General features: G+C 38.9%; 1 protein-coding gene across 3 annotated transcripts in view; it reads right to left on the reverse strand.

The window, feature by feature from the left end:
- The window catches only part of RBM47 (RNA binding motif protein 47), a 176,562-nt gene that overhangs the window by 28,200 nt on the left and 126,637 nt on the right, over window positions 1-21,725 (reverse strand). Inside the window, exons 4-5 of one of the 3 annotated variants that reach the window (XM_061421195.1) lie at window positions 7,133-7,256; window positions 6,919-6,963 (exon numbers count right to left, since the gene is read on the reverse strand). The exons of 1 other annotated variant lie outside the window; for it this stretch is intronic. In XM_061421195.1, coding sequence (XP_061277179.1) covers window positions 6,919-6,920 — 2 coding nt within the window. In that variant the 5' untranslated portion in view covers window positions 6,921-6,963; window positions 7,133-7,256. The remainder of the gene's footprint in view (window positions 1-6,918; window positions 6,964-7,132; window positions 7,257-21,725) is intronic. One more of the 3 variants, XM_061421193.1, reaches the window with a different exon arrangement.

The following is a 21,725-nucleotide window of genomic DNA, read 5'->3' on the forward strand; positions in this document are numbered from 1 at the left end:
TTCCCCCCTGGCATTTCTCTGCTCCTGGGCAGTTCTCCAATGCAGTAGTGAGTCCTGATGACTTGGAAGAGAAATCACAAACTAATCTGATGCTGGATATAATACAGAAGTTCATAAATGTCCACACAGGAAACCTCCACGACCCAGTAGTGTCACTTATCTTGCCACACAGGCAGGCACAGCCTCTTGTTCAGGGGGTAAGAAATGGGGAAGCAGCACTGGATCTCTGGTCTTTGGGGAGGGGAAAAAAAAAAGCACTGCTGCCATTTTTCCTGTTTATTCATACTTCTTTCATCTTTTCTTTTTCTTATTTTTTTCTCTTTCTCATCTTAAATTGTCACTTTATATTCCTGGTTTTCAAATGTAAATACATGGTTAATAAGTACTCCAGATGATCGTATAGGACTAGACTGATGCCACTGTCTGATTAGTAGCTGTTTGCTTTAATCCTTGTTTAAATAACACACACACACACACCTTTTTACCGAGAATTCACCATTTGAACAAAATGCGGTAACATATGGTTTTAAACTAGGGAAAGGAGAAGAGTTTGTCATTTATGAATTATTTAAATACTAAATGTCTAATTTTTTTTCCAAGGTAGAATCTGCAGGTTTGGGGGAGGAGAGTGAAGTTGTTCTATTCTGAGGAAAGATATATTTTAGAAGAAGGAAAAGTTGGGGGCGGATGGAGGAGAACCAGTTTTCCCAGTGTCTATAATTTAACTAGGCAGTTAAAGTTAGTTGGAAATTTACATAAAAGTTACAAAGACTACAAATGCTGCACAGAAATCAAAACTATATTAGTTAAACGAATATACTGTATTTCAGTCTGAAATACAGACTGAAATTTAAGAAAGGAAATGTGCAGAAACTTATATCCAGAGTTTTCCTGAACTTAGGGTGTTTAGAATGAAATGGTCAAGTGTCAGGAAGTTTATGATTTTTCAGGTATAATAAACTTCTGGGACTGTTGTTTGAGACATAATTGCTATTCACGCCTCACAGTCTGTACTTTCCTTGTGTGTACTTGGAGTTAATATTTCAATTGAAAAACTAGAATACCAGGAAAAACGTCTCTGATTTAAGCTAGTCATTTATTCCCAGTCTCAGAGGAAAAGACTGGATATTCTCTGAGTTAATAAAGTGTGAAACGACTTTAATGCTTCAGGGGAAATATACTATATCAGTCTTGCAAACTGTTTTTAGAAAGCACGGCTTAGTCAAACCCGAAAATTTAATAGGCTTAGTTATTTCTTTTTTCTCCAAATAGCCTTTTATGGCATAGAGAAGGTGAGGACCTACAGCAAACAGTTTATCTCTGTAAACCAGTCGCCATGAAGAACAAGAGGGGACAGACTGGGTCAGTGTTTCTCATAGGTCCTGAAGCCAGCCTTAGTAGACTTAACACTAATTTATTTGAGATTTGGATGCCCTATTGCCAGTCCTGGGTTCTGATGTAGAGTTTCCAATTAATGTGTGTGTGCGCGTGTGTGCTCAGTCGCTTCAGTCATGTCTGACTCTTTGCAACCCTACGGACTGTAGTCCACCAGGTTCCCCTGTCCATGGGATTCTCCAGCAAGAATACAGGAATGGGTTTCCTCTTCTCCAGGGACTCTTCCTGACCCGGGAACTGAACCCTCATCTCCTGCATTGCAGGCAGATTCTTTACCCACTGAGCCGCCTGGGAAGCCCAATTCATCTGTAGATTCCTGCAACTATGAGTTATGTGAGTGGGGTGCTGTTATCTCCAAGCCCATCAGAGCAGCCCGCCCAGTGAAGACCTTTGGTCCTGGTGATACTGGGTGAGGCAGCTTACATGGCCTGGTAGTTTCTTCTTACTTCTCAAGATGCTGCAAGTGAAGGCTAAGCAGACCTTCACATTTTACACTGTAAGCACTTTTAGGTTCTTTCCACTGTAAAACAGAACTAGGAGGATTGTTTGGAAAACACAGTTTGCCCACATAACCGTGGTTAATCTAGTTTGATTTTTCTAAAGCAGCACAGAGAGAAATTTATTTTTGTATGAACATAAATAAAAATTTGCTGTAACCTACAGTTCACAGCCACATCCAGTATCCAGTGTGGAGTCACCTCACTCTTGCCCTCTGCTGCCATATATGTGTGCATATATAACACACACATGCACACACATAACACACACTCCCTTTTTCCTTCTTCTCCTGAAACTTTACCTACTTCTGCTGTTCTTTTGTTGGGGATTTCATCAAGCATGTTTACATCAAAATGCTTGCTGATCCTGGCCACTGCCTCAGTGCTCTCACCACTGTATCCTAGTTACGGGAGGTAAGCCAGCTGAGCTGTTAGTTTTCCAACCACTTCAGCTTTCTCTCACTTGTCTACTGGGAAACCACCGAAGCCTAGACTGGAAGGCAAAGTGAGTGAGGATGAGCATATGCGGGAATATGTGTGTCAGTAGCTTAAATGACACATGTCATCAGTGAGACATGGTGGGATTGAAAAGTACCTGTTTACAGGAAGAACTCTGATGAACCTTGACTCTTACCATACACCATATACAAAAACTGACTCACAATGGATCAAAGATCTAAATGTAAAAAGCTAAAATGATAAAACTCTTAGAAGAAAATATGGAGGAAAAGCTTTATCACACTGGATTTGGCACTGATTTCTCAGACATGACACTAAAAGCACAGGCAAAACAAGGAAAAAATGGGTAGACTGGGCTCTCGCAAAATGAAAACTTTTGTGAACCAAAGGATACCATCCGCAGAGTGAAAAGGCAACCCACGGAACAGGAGAAAATAATTTCTGAAAATATGAAGGAATTAATAGCCAGTGTATATAAAGAACTCCTAAAATGCAACAATAACAAAGCAAAGCAACCAACTTAAAAATGGGCAAAAGAATAAACAGGCGATTCACCAAAGATGATACACAAATAGCTAACAAGCATAAGATGCTCAACATCACTAACCATTAGGAGCATGCAATTCAAACCCACAGTAACATATAGCCACAATAACATACCACTTCATACTTATAAAGATGTCTATTATTTAAGACAAAACAAAACAGAAATTAGAGTTGACAGGAATGTGAGGAAATTAGAACTCTCATGCATTGCTGGTAAGAATACAAAATGGTGCAGCTGCTATGGAAAAGTTCCTCAAAAACTTTATCACATGATCTACTAGTTCTACCACTGAGCTGGTGGAACTAGTTCCAAAAGAATTGAAAATAGGGATTCAAACAGATATTAGCACACCCATGATCATAGCAGTTTTATTCACATAGCCCAAAGGTGGAATTATCTCATATGTTCATCAGTGCATGAATGGATAAACAAAATGTGGCACATACACAAAACAGAGTATTAATTCAGCCTTAAAAGGGAAGGAAATTCTGAAACATACTACAATGTGGATGAACCATAAAAACTTAACACTAAGTGAAACATACTAGACCCAAAGGATAAATGTTGTATAATTCCTCTTATATGAGACTACCTGGAGTAGTCAAATTTATGGAGACAGAAAATAGAATGGTTGCCAGGAGCTGGGGAGAGGGAGTAATGGAGTGTTATTGTTCAATAGGTACAAAGTTTTAGGACAGGAAAATGAGATAGCTCTGGAGATAGATAGATGATGTGATATTTGCACAACAACGGAAATGCATTTAATGTCCCTGAACTGTACAGCTAAGAATGATTACAGTGGTAAATTTTATGTCATGGATATTTGGCCACAGTAAAAAGAAAAAAAAAAAAGAGTCATGGAAAACCAGCAGAGTTAGTACGTGGAATAAAAAGGAGGAAGGGATGCAGGTCTTTAAGAGAAGATGGGAAAATTATTAGAAAAAATGATGTCTAGATTATGCAGCTTTTTGTTCATGTTTATGATTCAAATGGCAAAGAGAAAACTGATCAATGTATTGGCTTATCAACTGAGACTTGCGTGTGAAATCTAGTCTAAAAGTGTCCTTGTTCTAAGATTAAGATTAGAGTTAGTCTGAGGTACTACTACAATTCCTTCATGCTTTTAGATATTGGGAGCTGTTCCAATGTACATGTAATTTTTTTTTCTAAGTACAGGACAAACCAATACTACAAGGTGACACAAAATCCTAGTAGAAAGGAAGCCCGCAAATATTTCTATCTACTGTGTGTTAAAATGGAAGGGACAGTCTACTCCAAAGAGAGGGCTCAATGGCCAGTGGCATACTTTCTTCCAAAGATTGGTCCAGTCTTCCTGACATTGCTCAGTAGTTGAGTCAAACCATTTTAACATTTTTGGTAGATGTAAGTGGTAATGGTGAAGCATAACTAAATATTCATGAGCTTATTTACTCCTTAAACCTGTTGGATGTCTTCCAATGTCTGAGAATCTGATTAAATTTATGAATAGGATTAGTATAGACTTTCAGTGTGTCTTTGTTGAGGTGGGTGGCAATTGGTGAGGATGCTGATTAGACAGAACTAGTCTGTAGAAACTATCACTTTAAAATTCTAGTTGTGTGAATGTATGCTAAGTTGCTTCAGTCATGCCCAACTCTTTCTGAGAAGCCCGCCAGGTTCCTCTGTCCATGGGATTCTCCAGGTAAGAATACTGGAGTGGGTTGCCATGCCCTCCTCCAGGGGATCTTCCCAACCCAGGAACTGAACCTGGGTCTCTTATGTTTTCTGTATTGGCAGGTGGGTTTTTCACCACTAGTACCACCTCTACAAATCTCTGTGAAGCCCACTGACCATTCTTTTGAGATATATTTATGATTTTAAATCTTAATGTGAAAGAATGCAATCTGTCCATGTGTGCGGTGGTATGAACATTGTCATATGTGATGTTTGGGGATGGGGAAGGTGAAGGTCCTTGGCCTTTGCTATATTATCTATTACTTATGAATTAAAGATGTTAGAGTTAAAAGAAACCTTAGAGGCTATCTTGAAGGATTTTCCTATTACTTTACTTTTACATTTAAAAATAAGATTAACTTGTGACTTCCCTGGCAGTTCAGTGGTTAAGACTCCACACTTCCACTGCAAGGGGTGAAGATTTGATTTCTGGTGGGGAAACTAAGATCCCACATGCCACGTGATATGGCTAAAAAAGTAACAATAATAAAACTAAGTAAATAAAAATATAATTAACTTGAAATTTTTTCCTAATACTTGATGCAGGGAAACTTTTTTTCTCCTACAGAACTGCTGCATTGTCAGAAAATGGAAGTTAAACAACACATCATGTTGTTCACAGTTAAGTTTAGATATCTTTATTGTTGTTTTCACTATGAACACAAGTGGTGGCATAAATGCCGAGTGAGTGACTGCAAGCCTCACGGGAGCATTCCCCCACGAACAGGTCACAGGCACTGAGGTGGACACAGCATCAGTTGGATGATACTGTCTACTTCAGAGGCCTGGTGTGTGTTAGGGCTGGGCTGGGCCAGGGGAGGGAACAGGCTCATATTTCCTGACCTTCTTAGATTCATTTATGATTTTAAATCTTAATGTGAAAGAATGCAGTCTGTACACGTGTACAGTGGTCATATGTACATGTACATATGAACATTGTCATATGTCATGTTTGGGGATGGGGATGGCAAGTATACTTTAGTACATTTCTGGAGGATAGTTTGACAACCTCGATTACAGTAGTCATTAAATTAACAGTTCATTCTCCAAAAAAAAGTTCATTCTCATTAATTCCATTTAAAGAAATTTAACCCAAGAAAATAATCAGAGACATGGGTAAAATTTATAGTCAGGTATGTTCACTACTGTGGTATTCATAGCACAATGTAATGAACATAATAGTATGTATATATATATGTGATGTAACAAACCTTCAAAAATATGAAAATGGCTATAACAATTACAGCATAGTTGTAGGCTAGAATATTTATTTCATGTTCTCAACTATGTTAATTTTGTTAAATTATATTTTAGAATATATATGAAAAATTTTAAAAGGGCTTCCCAAGTGGCTAGGTGGTAAAGAATCTGCCTGCCAATATAGGAGATGCAGGTTCCATCCCTGAGTCAGGAAGATCCCCTGGAGAAGGAAATGGCAACTCATTCCAGTATTCTTACCTGGTAAATCCCATGGACAGAGGAGCCCAGCAGACTACAGTCCACGGGATCTCAAAAGACTCAGACATGACTTAGTGACTAAGCAACAACAACAATTTTTAAAAACTAAAAAGGAATATACTACAGTGTTAATTGTGGTTATCTTTGGATTTTTGGAAGTAATTTGATACTATTCTTTAATTTCCAAGTTTCCTTTCATGAATATGCTCTGATAAAAAGAAAAAATATTTAATTAAAAACAATTTTAGCTCTCTGTGTCCCTGAAATTAGTGGGCATGTTCAGAACCCAGCCGAGAGGATATGAAAACGGGCGTGGTGAGGCAGGTGGGCTGGGGTAGGAAGCGGGAGGGCGGTAGCCAAGCAACCAGTGTCACCAGGAGTTCCTCCCTCACATACAGGGATCTGCTGTCTCTACCCCTCAGAGCTAAGTGAGGGCTGGCCGTTCAAGATTCGGGGTGAAGCTGATGCAAGTAACCTCTTTCTTCTATGCCCCCTATCCCTGCCATAGCATACCTAGGATTATCACCCACAGAATAATACCATCTATCTGTGGAGAATTATATAGTTGTCAAAGTGCATTTATATATATTGTAGTTCACAGGATTACCATGATTTGGAGAGTCTAACATAGTTATTTTTACCTTATATGACAGGTGAGGAAACAGAAATTAGAGGAGGCATACAGATTGTTCAAGGACATACCAGTAGCTCTCTGACATTTACAAAGGACCTTCCTTGCAAAAAAAATTTCAAAAGACATCTCTGAGTGAAATCGCTTGAACTCATTTGGGGGTGGTTGGGGGAGGTGAGGGAGACAGTTATAGAAGCAGTAATTCCTAAGAAGCTCACATAGCAGCAGCAGTAGCGTCTCGTCTTGGGCCTCAACGATGTAAACTGAGCAAAGAAATGAGGATTTATATTGTTGGTTCAAAATGACTTACCAAATGACTTATGTCATATGTACTAATGTCAATAAACATACATCTGGTACACACTCTCTATACAGCAGATGTACTGGTTGATAAGAATGAAAGCTTATCAAACTTGGGCAAGGTGTACTTACCAAAAACCACCAATTTGATTTGTCTGATCCTCTACAGGATGTAGAATAAGAATACACAGGAAGATTCAGGTAGCTTTCTTGGGATTTCTCAGTTCAGTTTTTGGAGTGCCCCGTGAGACAAATCCTAAGGAGTTAAAAAAAAACCTGCTAGGAATGTTTTCTATTTCAATAAAATTTTCATACATGCAATATGAATTTGGGGCCATTTTCTTCAAAAAACTAAACTACTGTTACTCTAATTATCATATTCTCTTCAGATCAAGAAACGCAACCTTTTGTTCCTCCTCCTATCCTTGAAGAAACAGGGAATGGCCATAAGAAAATGACCAATTTCTTCCATTTGTTGTATTTTCCCCTCTGTCTTATTTAGAACCCTGCCTCCCCACCCCTGACTCCAAGATGAACAACACAGCGTTTAGGAATGAATACAGATGTAGCTTATATTTTATGCTTATAAATCCACAAGAAGAAGCGGCGGTACCCCTTTAAAGAGATGATACTATCTAGCTCATGGACTCCCCCCATCCCCATTTGGGGGCTTATGTCACACATCACTATGGATCATCACATTCTTTCCTGCTAGATCCAGAGGGTCTCAAAAACCAGTGAAACAAGCACTTCGGCCAACCACCACCAACCGATCAGAGCTGGTATAAAATAAACTTGTTATTCTGCCCTAAAATGTGTAAGACACTTTGGAGGATGTTGTTTGCATGGAGTACTATAAAAAATAGGATTTAGAGTCCTAGGATAATCTTGAAAGTCATAATATAGAAAGCATTCAAAAGAAACTTAAGTTCAAGAGAAAGGTTATTTTAAAAGGGTATGTGAAAAATATATAACCTGAGCACAAAACTTTTACCTTTATTTCACACCTGGAAATATTAATATAATCTGCCAAACTTCAGGAATATTCTCACCTAAATACAGAGGGCCCTCATGAAGCCATCAGAAGACCAGGATGACTGCCACAATCCAATATGGTACAGTGGCTGCAACGCCAGACTTGGAGCACCTAGAAGGCTGGGATTTTAATTCTAGCTCTGCCATGCTTTGTTCTATGTTCTTAGGCAAATTGTTTTACCTGGCTGAGCTAAAGTTTGCTCTCCTGTAGAAAAATAAAAAAGTTGGATTACCAGTAGTTTTCAAACTGGTTTTTTAATATTTGTTTTGCTTCTTCTTTTTTTTTTTTTTTAAAGGTGTAGCATCCTTTCTTCCACCAAAAATTTACCTAGATACAGAAACAAACTGATCAAACAGGAGCTGGCTAAGCTGAAGTAGGGGATGATATGGGGAAACATCTCCACCCATTCTGCTCCATCGTCCATCCAGGCTGTGTGGGAACACATAGGTTCTTTAGAACCACAGAGCACAATTTAGAACCTGCCAATGAAACAGCCTTTTAAGTCAGTTAGTTACAGGCTTTCCAGGTGGCAAAGAACCCGCCTGCCAATGCAGGAGACATAAGAGACATGGGTTCAATCCCTAGGTTGGGAAGATCCCCTGGAGGAGGGCATGGCAACCCACTCCAGTATTCTTCCCTGGAGACTCTATGGATAGAGGAGCCTGGTGTGCTGCAGTCCATGGGGTCACAAAGAGTTGGACATGACTGAAGTGACTTAACATGTACGTACATAGTCAGTTACAGCTCCAAAATTATTCCACCATAACTATATATTGCAGTGACTGGCAAGGCATTCAATGGGATCCATAACATTATAGCAACACAAGCAATAAAACTAAGCCATGAACTGGGTTTAATCCTAATTATTAATGATCTACTAAAAATAAAGCTACACCCTCAAATAAATCATAGAATAATTGTTGTTAAACTCTGTACATCTCAAAGCATATAACCCTCACCTTTCTTAAATGCTGCATTCTAGATAATTCCTAATGATCACCATCACGTTTGATAAAGAACAATAAATGTGGAAATTACAAGGTGTGTCCTGAAATTAATTCTGCCCAGTCAAGACAACAGAATAAAATGTAAACTCCTGCACTATTCATTTACTATTTAAGTGAATCCTGACAAACTTAACTAAACTTTTCTGGGCCTCAGTCTCCATATCCATAAGTGGAGCTAATTTCTTGTGGGACTGTATGGAGAATAGAGAAAATACTTATAAAACACTATTCCTGGCACATAATATTGGTGCAAAATTGTAAGCTTTCTCTCTATAATGTTTCCCTTTTCAATGTTTTCAAATGTTTCCCTTTGAAAAATAATATCATGGTAATGGAGATGTAAACTCTATGAAGTAGAAGCAAATTATTAATATATAAATGAAATTATAGATTTTACATAGTTTTGTGCTGAATCTTAATGATGGAAAGGATTACTGAAGTGCCTCTCATGGCAATTTAAGTAACAGAAAATTTCCCAGGGGGGAAAAATACTTAGGACTATTTATTTACCAAAAAATCTGATTTTCCAGAATGACTCTAAACACAAGTCATTTCATAAATATTTTAATACTATTTTATCATGAAAATCTTCAAGATGCTACTTTTTTTCCTGTCACTCCACACTCATCCTGACGCAATATTGGGTGTCCTGAGGCACCCCATTTAAGAAGTCCATCTCTAGTATAAATCCTCCATTTTACTATGGAGTAAACTGTCTTACTGAAGGTCACATAAGATTTGTGGGGAAGTTCATAGAGAAACAAAATAGTTTCCAGACAGAAACTGGGTTAATTCATTCACTCCAACCCTTCACTCCTTGTTCTGTGAAAAAGCTACAGGTAAGTGTCCATTATAGGCTTCCTGGGTGGCACTGGTGGTAAATAACCCACCTGCCAATGCAGGAGACTAAGAGACGTGGGTTCGTTCCCTGGTTCGGGAAGACCCCCTGGGGGAGGGCATGGCAACCCACTCCAGTGTTCTTGCCTGGAAAATCCCATGGACAGAGGAGTCTGGCGGGCTGTGGTCCATACAGTTACAGAGAGTTGGTAGGATCCGAGGGCAATCTTCTGTTGGGCTTACAACACCTATGGCATCATCTTCATTTGCCTGCCCTGATTTCCTCCCTCTCTATTTTGTCTACCATATGTATTTTTGAAAGCTGTTCAAGTCTATTTTTGGAATGAGGCAAGGTATAAATAAATATGTGAAATTAATAACTGTCTTTTTTCCAAAAGGAGGCTCCAGTCTAATATCAAGTTCCATGTCACATTCTGCTTCTTTCAACTCTCAAGCATAAAGTGAGGCTAAAAATAACTTTTTCAACCCCAGTCCTCCACCAAGGAATGAGAATTCTGTTTCTTAAAAACAAACTGGTTCTAAACATAAACGAACTGTCCACACCCCAGGACAATAGTATACAAGTCTGAAGGGAACAGCTACCCACTCCAGTATTCTGGCCTAGAGAATTCCATGGATTGTATAGTCCATGGGGTCGTGAAGAGTCAGACATGACTGAGTGACTTTCACTTTCAGTTTTCACTAAAGCTACCAGGAGTCTACTGGAGCAAGAGTCTGGTAACAGAGTGCTGGTTCGAGCTCTGCCAGCGGCCTGAGACCCTGTACAGGCATGCCACTTAGCTTTCTGGCCTTAGCATCCTCACCAGCATACTGAAGCTGATATTAACGCCACAGGTGAGAGTCGTTACAAGGATAACACGAGACACTACATTTTGAAAGCATCTTGCCAGTCATCGGCTCCTGCCTAGACAGCTGCACAGCCTCCCAGCTGACTTTATCCCATCCACTCTTGCCTGCTGCAATCAATCTGGCTCTCAAGACAGATAAAGTGACCTTTTAAAAACACACAATTTGGACTTCCCTGGTGGTCCAGTGGTTAAGAATCCAACTGCCAATGACGGAGACATGGGTTCAATCCCTGGTCTGGGAAGACCCCACACGGCTTGGGGCAACTGAGCCCAAGCACCGCAACTGAAGCCCTTGCACCTAGAGACCGTGCTCTACAAGAGAAGCCACTGCAATGAGAAGTCCGCGCACCGCAACTGGAGAATAGCCCCTGCTCTCCACAACTAGAAAAAATGCCTATGCGCAGCAACGAAGATCCAGAACAGCAAAAAATTAATTAACTAAAACCCACACAATTTGATCATGTCACCCTCCTGCTTAAATCTCTACCCTCTCTTCCACTGCCCTTAGAAGAAAGTCAATGTCCTTAGTAAGGGACGTAAGGAAGACTTTGGCTCCTTCCCCAGCCTCATGTTGTGTCACTTTTCCCCAACACTTGCTACTCCTAGAGCTTCAAATCTTCACCAATGCCCTGCCTAGCTAGCTTGTTCTCATCCTTACACTTCACTCCTCAGAGGTCATCTCTGGAGACCCTTTCATAACACTGGCTTGAATCCAATGAAATTGCCCCCTGAGGGGACAAAAACAGTAGAATACTGGCAATTTTACTTGGTTTAATCTTACAGTAGTTGGTATAATGGCAGTCTTCTCCAATCAGTTATAGACTTGACCAGGGCAGGATCCAGATCTGATCACAGCTATAGTCCCAGTGTCCCACACACAATCCTAGCACACAGTAGGTGCTTCACTGTTTAATTAGGGAGAGGGATTGTTACTACCTTTTCAATACTAAGCACATAATTGATATATTGTCATTGGTAGTATCATGTTTTTGTTCAAATGCTACTGTTCCATAGAAATAAAATATAGCCCCCCCCCCCAAAAAAAAATCACCTTTTAAGACTTTCCTGACATTTCTGGAAACCATGACTTTTAGTAAGTATAACACATATCATCAGGAATAGAATTTAGCCCACTGATAAGGTGGATTTTTTTCTTTTTCAACTCAAATGTTTCTTACCAAAGGGCAGAATGAAAACAACTCTCAAAGGAAACCAGATGATTTGGATTTATTTATTTATTTATTTATTTTTAACAGCTTTTGCCATATGACAGCAAAGCAGTTGGGGGAAAACTAGCATACAAAAGAATGCTGGACTTGAAACTGAGGAATTTAAAAACACACTTCCTCATGATATTAAAAAAATACACCTAAAACATCCTCAGATCACCTTGCCAAGTATACCTTATCTTATGTCTCTCCTGAAATGAACAGAGCAAAGACCACGACCAAACAAGCTGGGATGGACTTCCCTGGTGGTCCAGTGGTTAAGACTCGGAGCTCCCAATGTAGGGGGCCTGGGTTCAATCCCTGGTCAGGGAACTATGTATCACATGCCCCAACTAAGACCTGGCACAGCCAAATCAATAAATATTGAAAAAATAATAAACAAATTGGGATGATTTACAGGGTAGAGGAGGCTAGTCCCAATAGTACTAATTACAACAAATATTCACGGAGTGCTTAATAGGTGCCAGGCATTGTGCTGAGCATTTCATGTACACTTATTTAATTGTTATTACAACTCCATGAAGCAAATTCTGTTTATACTCATCCTGAACATGAGGGAATTAAACAGAGGAAGACTGCTCATTTGTTCAGGTTCCTTAATTGTAAGTGATGAAGCTGGGATTGAAACCCAAGAGGTCTGAGACCAGAGTCTGTGCTCTTAATTATTGTGCTCTATGGAAGAATCCAATTGCTTCTATACCCCAGTTTGGGAGTAGAAAATGAAAATTTGTGTTACAACAGAAATGACAAATCACTCTGTATGTATTTATATGGCAGTTTCAGAGTCATTTATGAGAAGTCAAAACTGTGAACGGCAAACCCATGGATTGTCAAGGCCCACCATCTAAGGGTTTCCTGAAGAATCTCAATATCCACCTTCAAACAGTAAAAGATATTCTTGGCTTGGGTTAGAAATAAAGCCAGGAGTGTAACTTTTTAGATGAAGAGCAGAAAATGTGAGATACTCATAAATATTATGGGCTCAGAAATACCTGGTTACCCAACTTGTTCCCTAGATTCTTGAAAAACTGGCATGCTTGGGGAAGTTTTCGAGAAACCCTATGAAAGGCATAATCAGAGCCTGCAATTTCACTGTCTATGGGTGTCAATAATCTCTAATCAGATCGTTCTTTCTTGCTAACATTTAACAAAATTATCTATGTCTTTTTGTCTTTTCATAGCAAAGAAATGAACACAGTAACACTAACATCACAGAAATTACTTTTAAAATGAACGCAAATTACCAACTCTTTATGTATGATTCATAAATGGTGGTTACTGCAATCTCACTACCCACTCCCTCCATTTCTTGTGTGTGACATTTGACCCTTTTTATAATGTGCACCTTGTACCAGTGAAACCTAAGGCACCAGCTAGTTACTCATTAAACCTGGGTGCCAAGGGCTGACTTGTACAAATTATGCTGTTAACTGCCCGGCCTGGCCTGTGTGCAGAAGTGGAAAAAGCAATCATCATAGCTGTGAAATTCTGTCATATCGGCAGAATTGAACTACAAATTGCAGCAATTCGTGCCTGACCTCTGATCTGTGAAGTTAAGTCTAAACCTTTGAACCTCAGCTTGGAGTTGAGAAATAGTATTTACTTGTACCCAAGAAGATGGCTGCTGTGAATAGTTAACCCTGTGTGCCTGGTGCTCCATCTATCTCCACCTGCCCTGAAGAGTCAAGAGGGAGATCTGGAGGGTAAACTTCTCATAAAGTGGCATTATGAAAAAAATCTAATAAAAGTAGAAAGTTTCAGGGTGTAACTTTTTTAAAGGAGCATATAAAAATAATTTTTAAAAAGGAAAGAATCTGAGATAACTGAAATGATTAGACATTTAGACCCAGTGAGAATGTGTGCTAAACAATTTTCTTTATAAATTAGGCAAAAATAGAGTTTTGACTATACATTAAAACTTTAAAAAATTTTAATCAAATGATATAATCTCTCATATGTTGTATTTTTAAACAATTATCTAATTTCTGTATAAAATACAAACTCATATTAAGTCAGCTCTATGAAAAAGCCATCTTGGGAAACCAGTTTTACTTTTCTTTGAACCTGAGCTTACCTTCTGATACTAAATATTAGATGTAGGCTAGGGGAGAAGTATAATATCAGGAATAAATGTTTTTATGTATACATTTTGTTATAACATTGATCCATCATATTTTATTCATAATGACCAGGGTTTTTCTTTTTAGGATTAGCTTCAAATGCTATCCAGATCACTCCATTTCCAGGTAGAAAAAAGCAAATAAAGATTCTTTATCTCTGGCTTCTTTAATATTAGAACATCTAAACAGCACATAAAATATAACTAAATTATTCCTTCTAATAAAAGTGAAACTAATTTATATAGTGCTTAAAGTATATAAACCTACACTTAACTAATTCCATTTCATAAACTTTACTGTTGGCTTGAAAAAAGCAGTATGATTGATATGAGAGTCTTTTTACACCTGAACTTTTCTCAGTCATTATCAGTAACCTTTAAGTAGTAGCTCTTAAGAGCTAATTCTATTAATTTCACATTTTTCCTTATCTCATTTAAATAATTACACAAAATTCTTCTATAACGACTGAGTCTGAAATGACTTTGGAAAACAAATGTGGATATTACTGATAAATTCCTGCTTTTAATCCCAGAATGAAAATAGCTGCAATCTATGAAAACATGACTTTTTTTCCACCTAGTTTTTTCAAGTGTGATAAAGAGAAGAGATGCTAGACGAACTGTTTTGTTTTTTGTTTTTTAAATGTTCTTAAGAAGTTTGGCTTTGCTGCTGGTAAGGCAAACTGTGCAGCATTTGAAATTCTCACAAACTTCTAAATTTTTTTTTGCCCTCAGTTAAAAACGAAATGGATCACTTGTTTATGCAACTTGATCTAAATTACTTTAACTAAACAAAACCATCTCCTCCTCTCTTCCAATTACAACAAATAAGGTGTCCCCTACCTTTCCAGTCTTGAAATCTGGATGCGACAGGCTAATGGTAACAAAAGCTTTGCTTAAGCAAACTTTGCTCCTGATCCAGGAACTGCGTAACTCTATTATACATGACACTCTTCTCCTCATTGGTCAATGAGCTTTGGCCACTTAAATGCCTTGGGAGTCATTTGCTAAGGGCACCTGGAATGAACTTGAGTGGGTGGTACAGAAAGAAGGGAGGGGTTTAAATCACCAGATACAAAAAGCTCCACAGCAGCCTGACAATTTAATAGCAAACTTACGGTAGCAAATGGATCTGGGGAAGACCCAAGAAGACAAAAGTTCTGACATTTCATAGAGAAGGAAATGTACCTGAAGTATTTTATTCTAACACCAAAACTAACTAAAAGGAAACAAATTTTTTTTTAAATTCACCTTCCTAGAAATAAGGTGGGTGCCGATTACATTGTTCTGCTTGCTACAAAATAAAAACAATTCTTACTTCACCTGAGTTGTTGAGTTTTAAGCATTTCAGGAAGTACTTAGAAAATTTCCAAAATAGAAAGTACTCAAAAAATGTTACCGTGATTTCCTAGAAATGTTCTATTTTTTAGTATTATATATATATATATATATTTTTTTTTTTTCCTTCTCATTGTATCTGGGGTAGGTAACTGGGAGTGAGTACCCTTTATCTTTTCTCCTAATCACTACCAGTAATAGGGTTTAGATAAGCCTGGTAGAAAAAAGAGAGAGGCAAAAATTACACAAGAACTAAACCCTCATTTATTTTACTTTATCCATTTGGAGCTGGCAATGGATTTATTGGTAAGAGGCAGGGGCAAATAGAAGGGGTAGAAGGAAAAAGGAGCAGTAAAACATGATTCATGGATAATAAAAACAGTCCGTACATAACAACGGGTTCGGAGGACCAGAAGCACGTAAGCAGAGTAAATATATTCCTCTTCAAGCAGTGAAGAGATGGAACCGCTCTGGGGGATAAGACTGTCACTTCAGGCAGCCGGCATATCAGGGGAGAACGGACCAGAAGATGGACTACAGGAGGCTTCCTGAAAGCCAACCAGTGACATCTGGGACCACCTGGGCCAGAATTAACATGAGCTCTACAGCTCAGGGGTGAGGAATCCACCTGCCAATGCAGGAGACGAGGGTTTGATTCCTGGGTTGGGAAGATCCCCTGGAGAAGGAAATGGCGACCCACTTCTTGCCTGGGGAATCCCATGGACAGAGGAGCCTGGCGGGGATCACAAAAGTTGGACAGGACTTAGCATACAAAGAAAGCACCCCACAGAGTACAAAGAAAGGAACAAATCTATAACTCTTCCTGAAACAAACATTTCAAACTTGTGGTCTTGAATTTTCCCTTAGTTGTTATTTTGTAAATTCCATAACTTTAACAATTTGAAGTAGCCAGGATGGGAAGTAAAAAGGCCAGAGTGACAAGTTTTAAATCTACTTATCTACTTATATTTTTTAAGAGAGACAGTTTTATTACTCCCAAATGAAATAATCTAAAGCTATCAATAGTGACAAGAAAAGTATCAACAGGTTACTTAGTAAAGGGTCAAAATCCAGAACAAGTCTAAGATTATAATCACATTAAATATTATATAAAACTAAATTGCCAAGTTCTGATTAAAGGAAAATGGAAGCAATCTTGCAATGATACTAAGGCAGTGTTTCCAAAAAACTACTAAATTTACACTGAATTCCTTTTGACTACAAAAGGAACCCAGAAAATCTGCCTTTTTATATAAGTGTAATTGAGTATATTATGTTAGAATTTTATATTATATAATATTTAATAAATTCTGGATGTGTGACATGCTTTAAGCATTAGGAAGAATATTTTTGGCTTAAAGGTTTGGTTTATGAATGCCTGTTGGTCAAGTGTGTGAATATACGTAAGAGAAAAAGAGAAAATGTGTGTGTGTGTGTGTGAATTCTTAAACATTACCAAGAATACAAAAACATAGGAAACAAACCATCTCAAGATGATAAATGTCTAGAGTAAGGGCAGGGCAGCTTTTCACTGAATATCTAAAGGCATAATTACAATTACAGCCTACTCTAAACAAAAATGAGCAACTTCTGCCTGCTTTTGCTTTGAACAGAGTTAATTTTAAAAACACACATGGCCTACCACTATCTATGGTCTTGGCAAAAAACAAGGCACACAAGTTATCATAAATGCACACAATAGACAAGTACACAAGAAAAGTAAAAGTCAGCCGTTCTACTGGTAGGGACACCGATTGCTATTACATAAGCCTCGGTGAAGGCAGACACATGCTACACTTGCTGCCTAACTTCGGACAGCTCTGGCGTGCGTACGTCATCCCTGGAGGAGCATCCTTTGTCTTAACAAGGCCACTTTGTTTTTAGAGTGGACTGACAGCAGGCAAATATGAGATCTGAGACTGTGGCAAAAAAAAAAAAAAAACTACTGGTGCAAAACAGAAGCTTGAGACCAGATGAGACTAAGGTAGATCTGGAAAAAGGAATAAGAAATAAGATTCAGACAGGTCATGGAAAAGAGATGTTATAACATGGATGGGGACCTGGTAATAAGCCAGGAAATTGTCATGTGGGTTATTTTAAATATAGGTAATATTTACCAGAGCTTCCCTGGTGGCTCAGCAGTAAAGGATCTGCCTGTAAGTACAGGAGACTCAGGGCTTGATCTCCGGGTTGGGAAGATCCCCTGGAGAATGACATGGCAACCCACTTCAGTATTCTTGCTTGAAGATCCCCATGGACAGAGGAGCCTGGCGGGCTGTAGTCCATGGGGTCACAAAGAGTTGGACATGATTTTGTGACTGACCAACAACATTTATTAAAGTCCCTTTTACATCCTATTAGGAGAACATTATTTTTTATTTTATCTTACCTAAAGATTTAAAGATCTAGCCAGTGTGAAGATCAAGTGAATGTGTGTTGCTCTATATTTAATAGTAGTATATAGTTTTCAAGAAGTAAACTTTACACTGCTGCTGCTGCTGCTAAGTCACTTCAGTCGTGTCCAACTCTGTGCGACCCCACAGATGGCAGCCCACTTTACACTAAGTATTTAGAATTTCAAAACTTTTGCTGAAAGTGGTTACTGTATTAATGCATGACTAAAGCAGAAGAGGAAGAAATGGTACACACACACACACACACACACACACACACCAAGGTACTAGCGTTCATATGAAAAAGTGTCAGTTATCGCACTGAAGCCATATTACCTGTATGGGTGGTGTCAGCAACAATAGTTGGTCATGACCAGTAACTAATCAACATTGGGAAGGTGAGTTCAAAGAGTCGAAGGCATGCAGGTATGAGAGTCCTCCTAAAGAAGGATAAACACGGAACCCACCAAAACAATAGAAACATTATAAAAGGATTAACACCTCCAAACATCTTTTGGTTTCCACATACACCCAACATACACACACCTTGGCCTCAGCTGCATGCACTGTTAACATCCCTTTACCTACAGTAATCTTCACTAACTCTTAGAAACCTGCTAGGTTTGACAGTGATCACTTTCTGCTCCTCTACCACAGCAAACTGTCAGTCAGTTCAATTCAGTCGCTCAGTCTTGTCTGACTCTTTGCAACCCCATGAATCGCAGCACGCCAGGCCTCCCTGTCCATCACAAACTCCCGGAGTTTACTCAAACTCATGTCCATCGAGTCAGTGATGCCATCCAGCCATCTCATCCTCTGTCGTCCCCTTCTCCTCCTGTCCCCAATCCCTTCCAGCATCAGAGTCTTTTCCAATGAGTCAGCTCTTCGCATGAGGTGGCCAAAGTACTGGAGTTTCAGCTTTAGCATCAGTCCTTCCAAAGAACACCCAGGACTGATCTCCTTTAGAATGGACTGGTTGGATCTCCTTGCAGTCCAAAGGACTCTCAAGAGTCTTCTCCAACACCACAGTTCAAAAGCATCAGTTCTTCGGTGCTCGGCTTTCTTCACAATCCAACTCTCACATCCATACATGACCACTGGAAAAACCATAGCCTTGACTAGACGGACCTTTGTTGGCAAAGTAACGTCTCTGCTTTTGAATATGCTATCTAGGTTGTTCATAACTTTCCTTCCAAGGAATAAGCGTCTTTTAATTTAATGGCTGCAATCACCACCTGCATTGATTTTGGAGCCCCCAAAAATAAAGTCTGACACTGTTTCTACTGTTTCCCCATCTATTTGCCATGAAGTGATGGGACCAGATGCCATGATCTTAGTTTTCTGAATGTTGAGCTTTAAGCTAACTTTTACACTCTCCTCTTTCACTTTCATCAAGAGGCTTTTGAGTTCCTCTTCACTTTCTGCCATAAGGGTGGTGTCATCTGCATATCTGAGGTTATTGATATTTCTCCTGGCAATCTTGATTCCAGCTTGTGCTTCCTCCAGCCCAGTGTTTCTCATGATGTACTCTGCATATAAGTTAAATAAGCAGGGTGACAATATACAGCCTTGACGGACTCCTTTTCCTATTTGGAACCAGTCTGTTGTTCCAAGTCCAGTTCTAACTGTTGCTTCCTGACCTGCATACAGGTTTCTCAAGAGGCAGGTCAGGTGGTCTGGTATTCCCATCTCTTTCAGAATTATCCACAGTTTATTGTGATTCACACAGGCAAAGGCTTTGGCATAGTCAATAAAGCAGAAATAGATGTTTATCTGGAACTCTCTTGCTTTTTCCATGATCCAGTGGATATTGGCAATTTGATCTCTGGTTCCTCTGCCTTTTCTAAAACCAGCTTGAACATCTGGAAATTCACAGTTCATGTATTGCTGAAGCCTGGCTTTGAGAATTTTGAGCATGACTTTACTAGCGTGTGAGATGAGTGCAATTGTGTGGTAGTTTGAGCATTCTTTGGCATTGCCTTTCTTTGGGATTGGAATGAAAACTGACCTTTTCCAGTCCTGTGGCCACTGCTGAGTTTTCCAAATTTGCTGGCATATTGAGTGCAGCACTTTCACAGCATCATCTTTCAGGATTTGAAATAGCTCAACTGGAATTCCATCACCTCTACTAGCTTTGTTTGTAGTGACGCTTTCTAAGGCCCACTTGACTTCACATTCCAGGAACTACAGCAAACTGTAGTACCTCATAATTACCTAATTACCAGTCTTTACCTTACATATCCTGTGGTAGTTTTAACACACTTTTTATTTTTTAAAAGAAGAAGTTGAGAAGAAATACTGAATGCAGGTGGAGAGGAGAATCTATTACAAACTCATAAATAATGTGTAAAAATCCAAGCCCTGTGTTCCACTTTTAACACAAAAGCCATATAAAAAGGAGAACCCCCTCCCCACTATGAGCAATCTGGATAACAAGAGCTCAGGAAGTGTGTGATTTTGCAAAGTAATATGTAGGTTTTACTCTTTAATAGTTAAATGGTATTTTAATTTCCTCTAAATTACCACAGAAATCCCCTATCATCCTGGATTTACCAAGCACTGTGCTCTTCTGTCCAGATGTGTTTATTTTCAATAATGCTCTGGGATATATTCAAGCACAGAGGGAAAAAGCAGTCAAAGACCTGGACCCTGATGTGGGCTCTATGAACTGGGAGCTAATAACTAATAATCTTTTTGGAGACAATTAAATATCAAACAACTAAAACACATACAGGGCGAACCGCAGCACCACGTGCTGTGCAGACACCAAGCACTGCAGAGTCAGGTAGGAGCCTTATCAAGTTGACCAGAGTCCATGGGGAAAGCTGCCATCGGGGGTGCCTGCAGGCTGCCTTCTGGCAATCACACACCTCACAACTTGAAAACATGCACTTCTTGGGGCTTCCCTGGTGGCTCAGTGGTAAAGAATCCACCTGCCAAAACAGGAGACACAGGTTTGATACCTGATCTGGAAGGATCCCACATACCTCAGAGTGACTAAACCCATGCAATACAACAACTGACCCTGTGTTCTGCAGCTGGAGAGCCGAAACTACTGAGCCCATGAGCTGAAACTACTAAAGCCTGAGTACCCTGGAGCCCATACTCTGCAACAAGAGAAGCCACCGCGATGAGAAGCCTGTGCACAGCAGCTGGAGCCTAACCCCTGCTCACTGCAACTAGAGAAAAGCCCGCACAGCAACAAAGACCCAGGACAGCTAAAAATAAAATTTTAAAAATAAAAATACACTTCTCTGTTTACTTTGTGATTTAAAAAAATCAAAACCTCTTTGCTGAAGAATTTTTTTTATATTATACCTAATTTATTCCAAGAATTAGGAATAAATAATATTGGCATTAATTTTAAACATAATGTATTTCATAATACCTTAATCAACCAAGAAATTTAATTTTATCTGGAGCTTGAATGGCTGGCAAGGTCCTAAATAAGTCATGTTGTCTTTAAAAGACTGTGAACATTTTTTTTTCTTTAAAACTCTTGGGTTCAGTTCTTGTTTAAACTTAATTATCTGATCAATATACTTTTGCCATTTTCTAAAAGAAGCTCTTACTTTTTGACAACATAGAAGCAGATATTCTAAAGAAAAAATTTAATATGGAAACAATAGAAATCATGTAAAGAATCTAGCAGATTAAAACTTTAACTGCTGTGCATCTATAAACATCAGTTAAGTCACTAATTAGAAACATGAGGACACCTTTAATAGATCAATCGCAAGGCTGGTCAGTTTAGATAATGCTAAAATTAGCAAGCAGTGTTATGTTCAAGAAAAAGAACAACATAAAATAGTACTGAAGCAAATAGTTTAGACATAATGAACCTAAATTTCTATGAGCACACAGTAACTTCTCAAGATACTCAATTTAAATTGGTTA

This window comes from Bos javanicus, chromosome 6 (genome assembly GCF_032452875.1).
Source record: "Bos javanicus breed banteng chromosome 6, ARS-OSU_banteng_1.0, whole genome shotgun sequence".
Classification (NCBI taxonomy): Eukaryota; Metazoa; Chordata; class Mammalia; order Artiodactyla; family Bovidae; genus Bos; species Bos javanicus.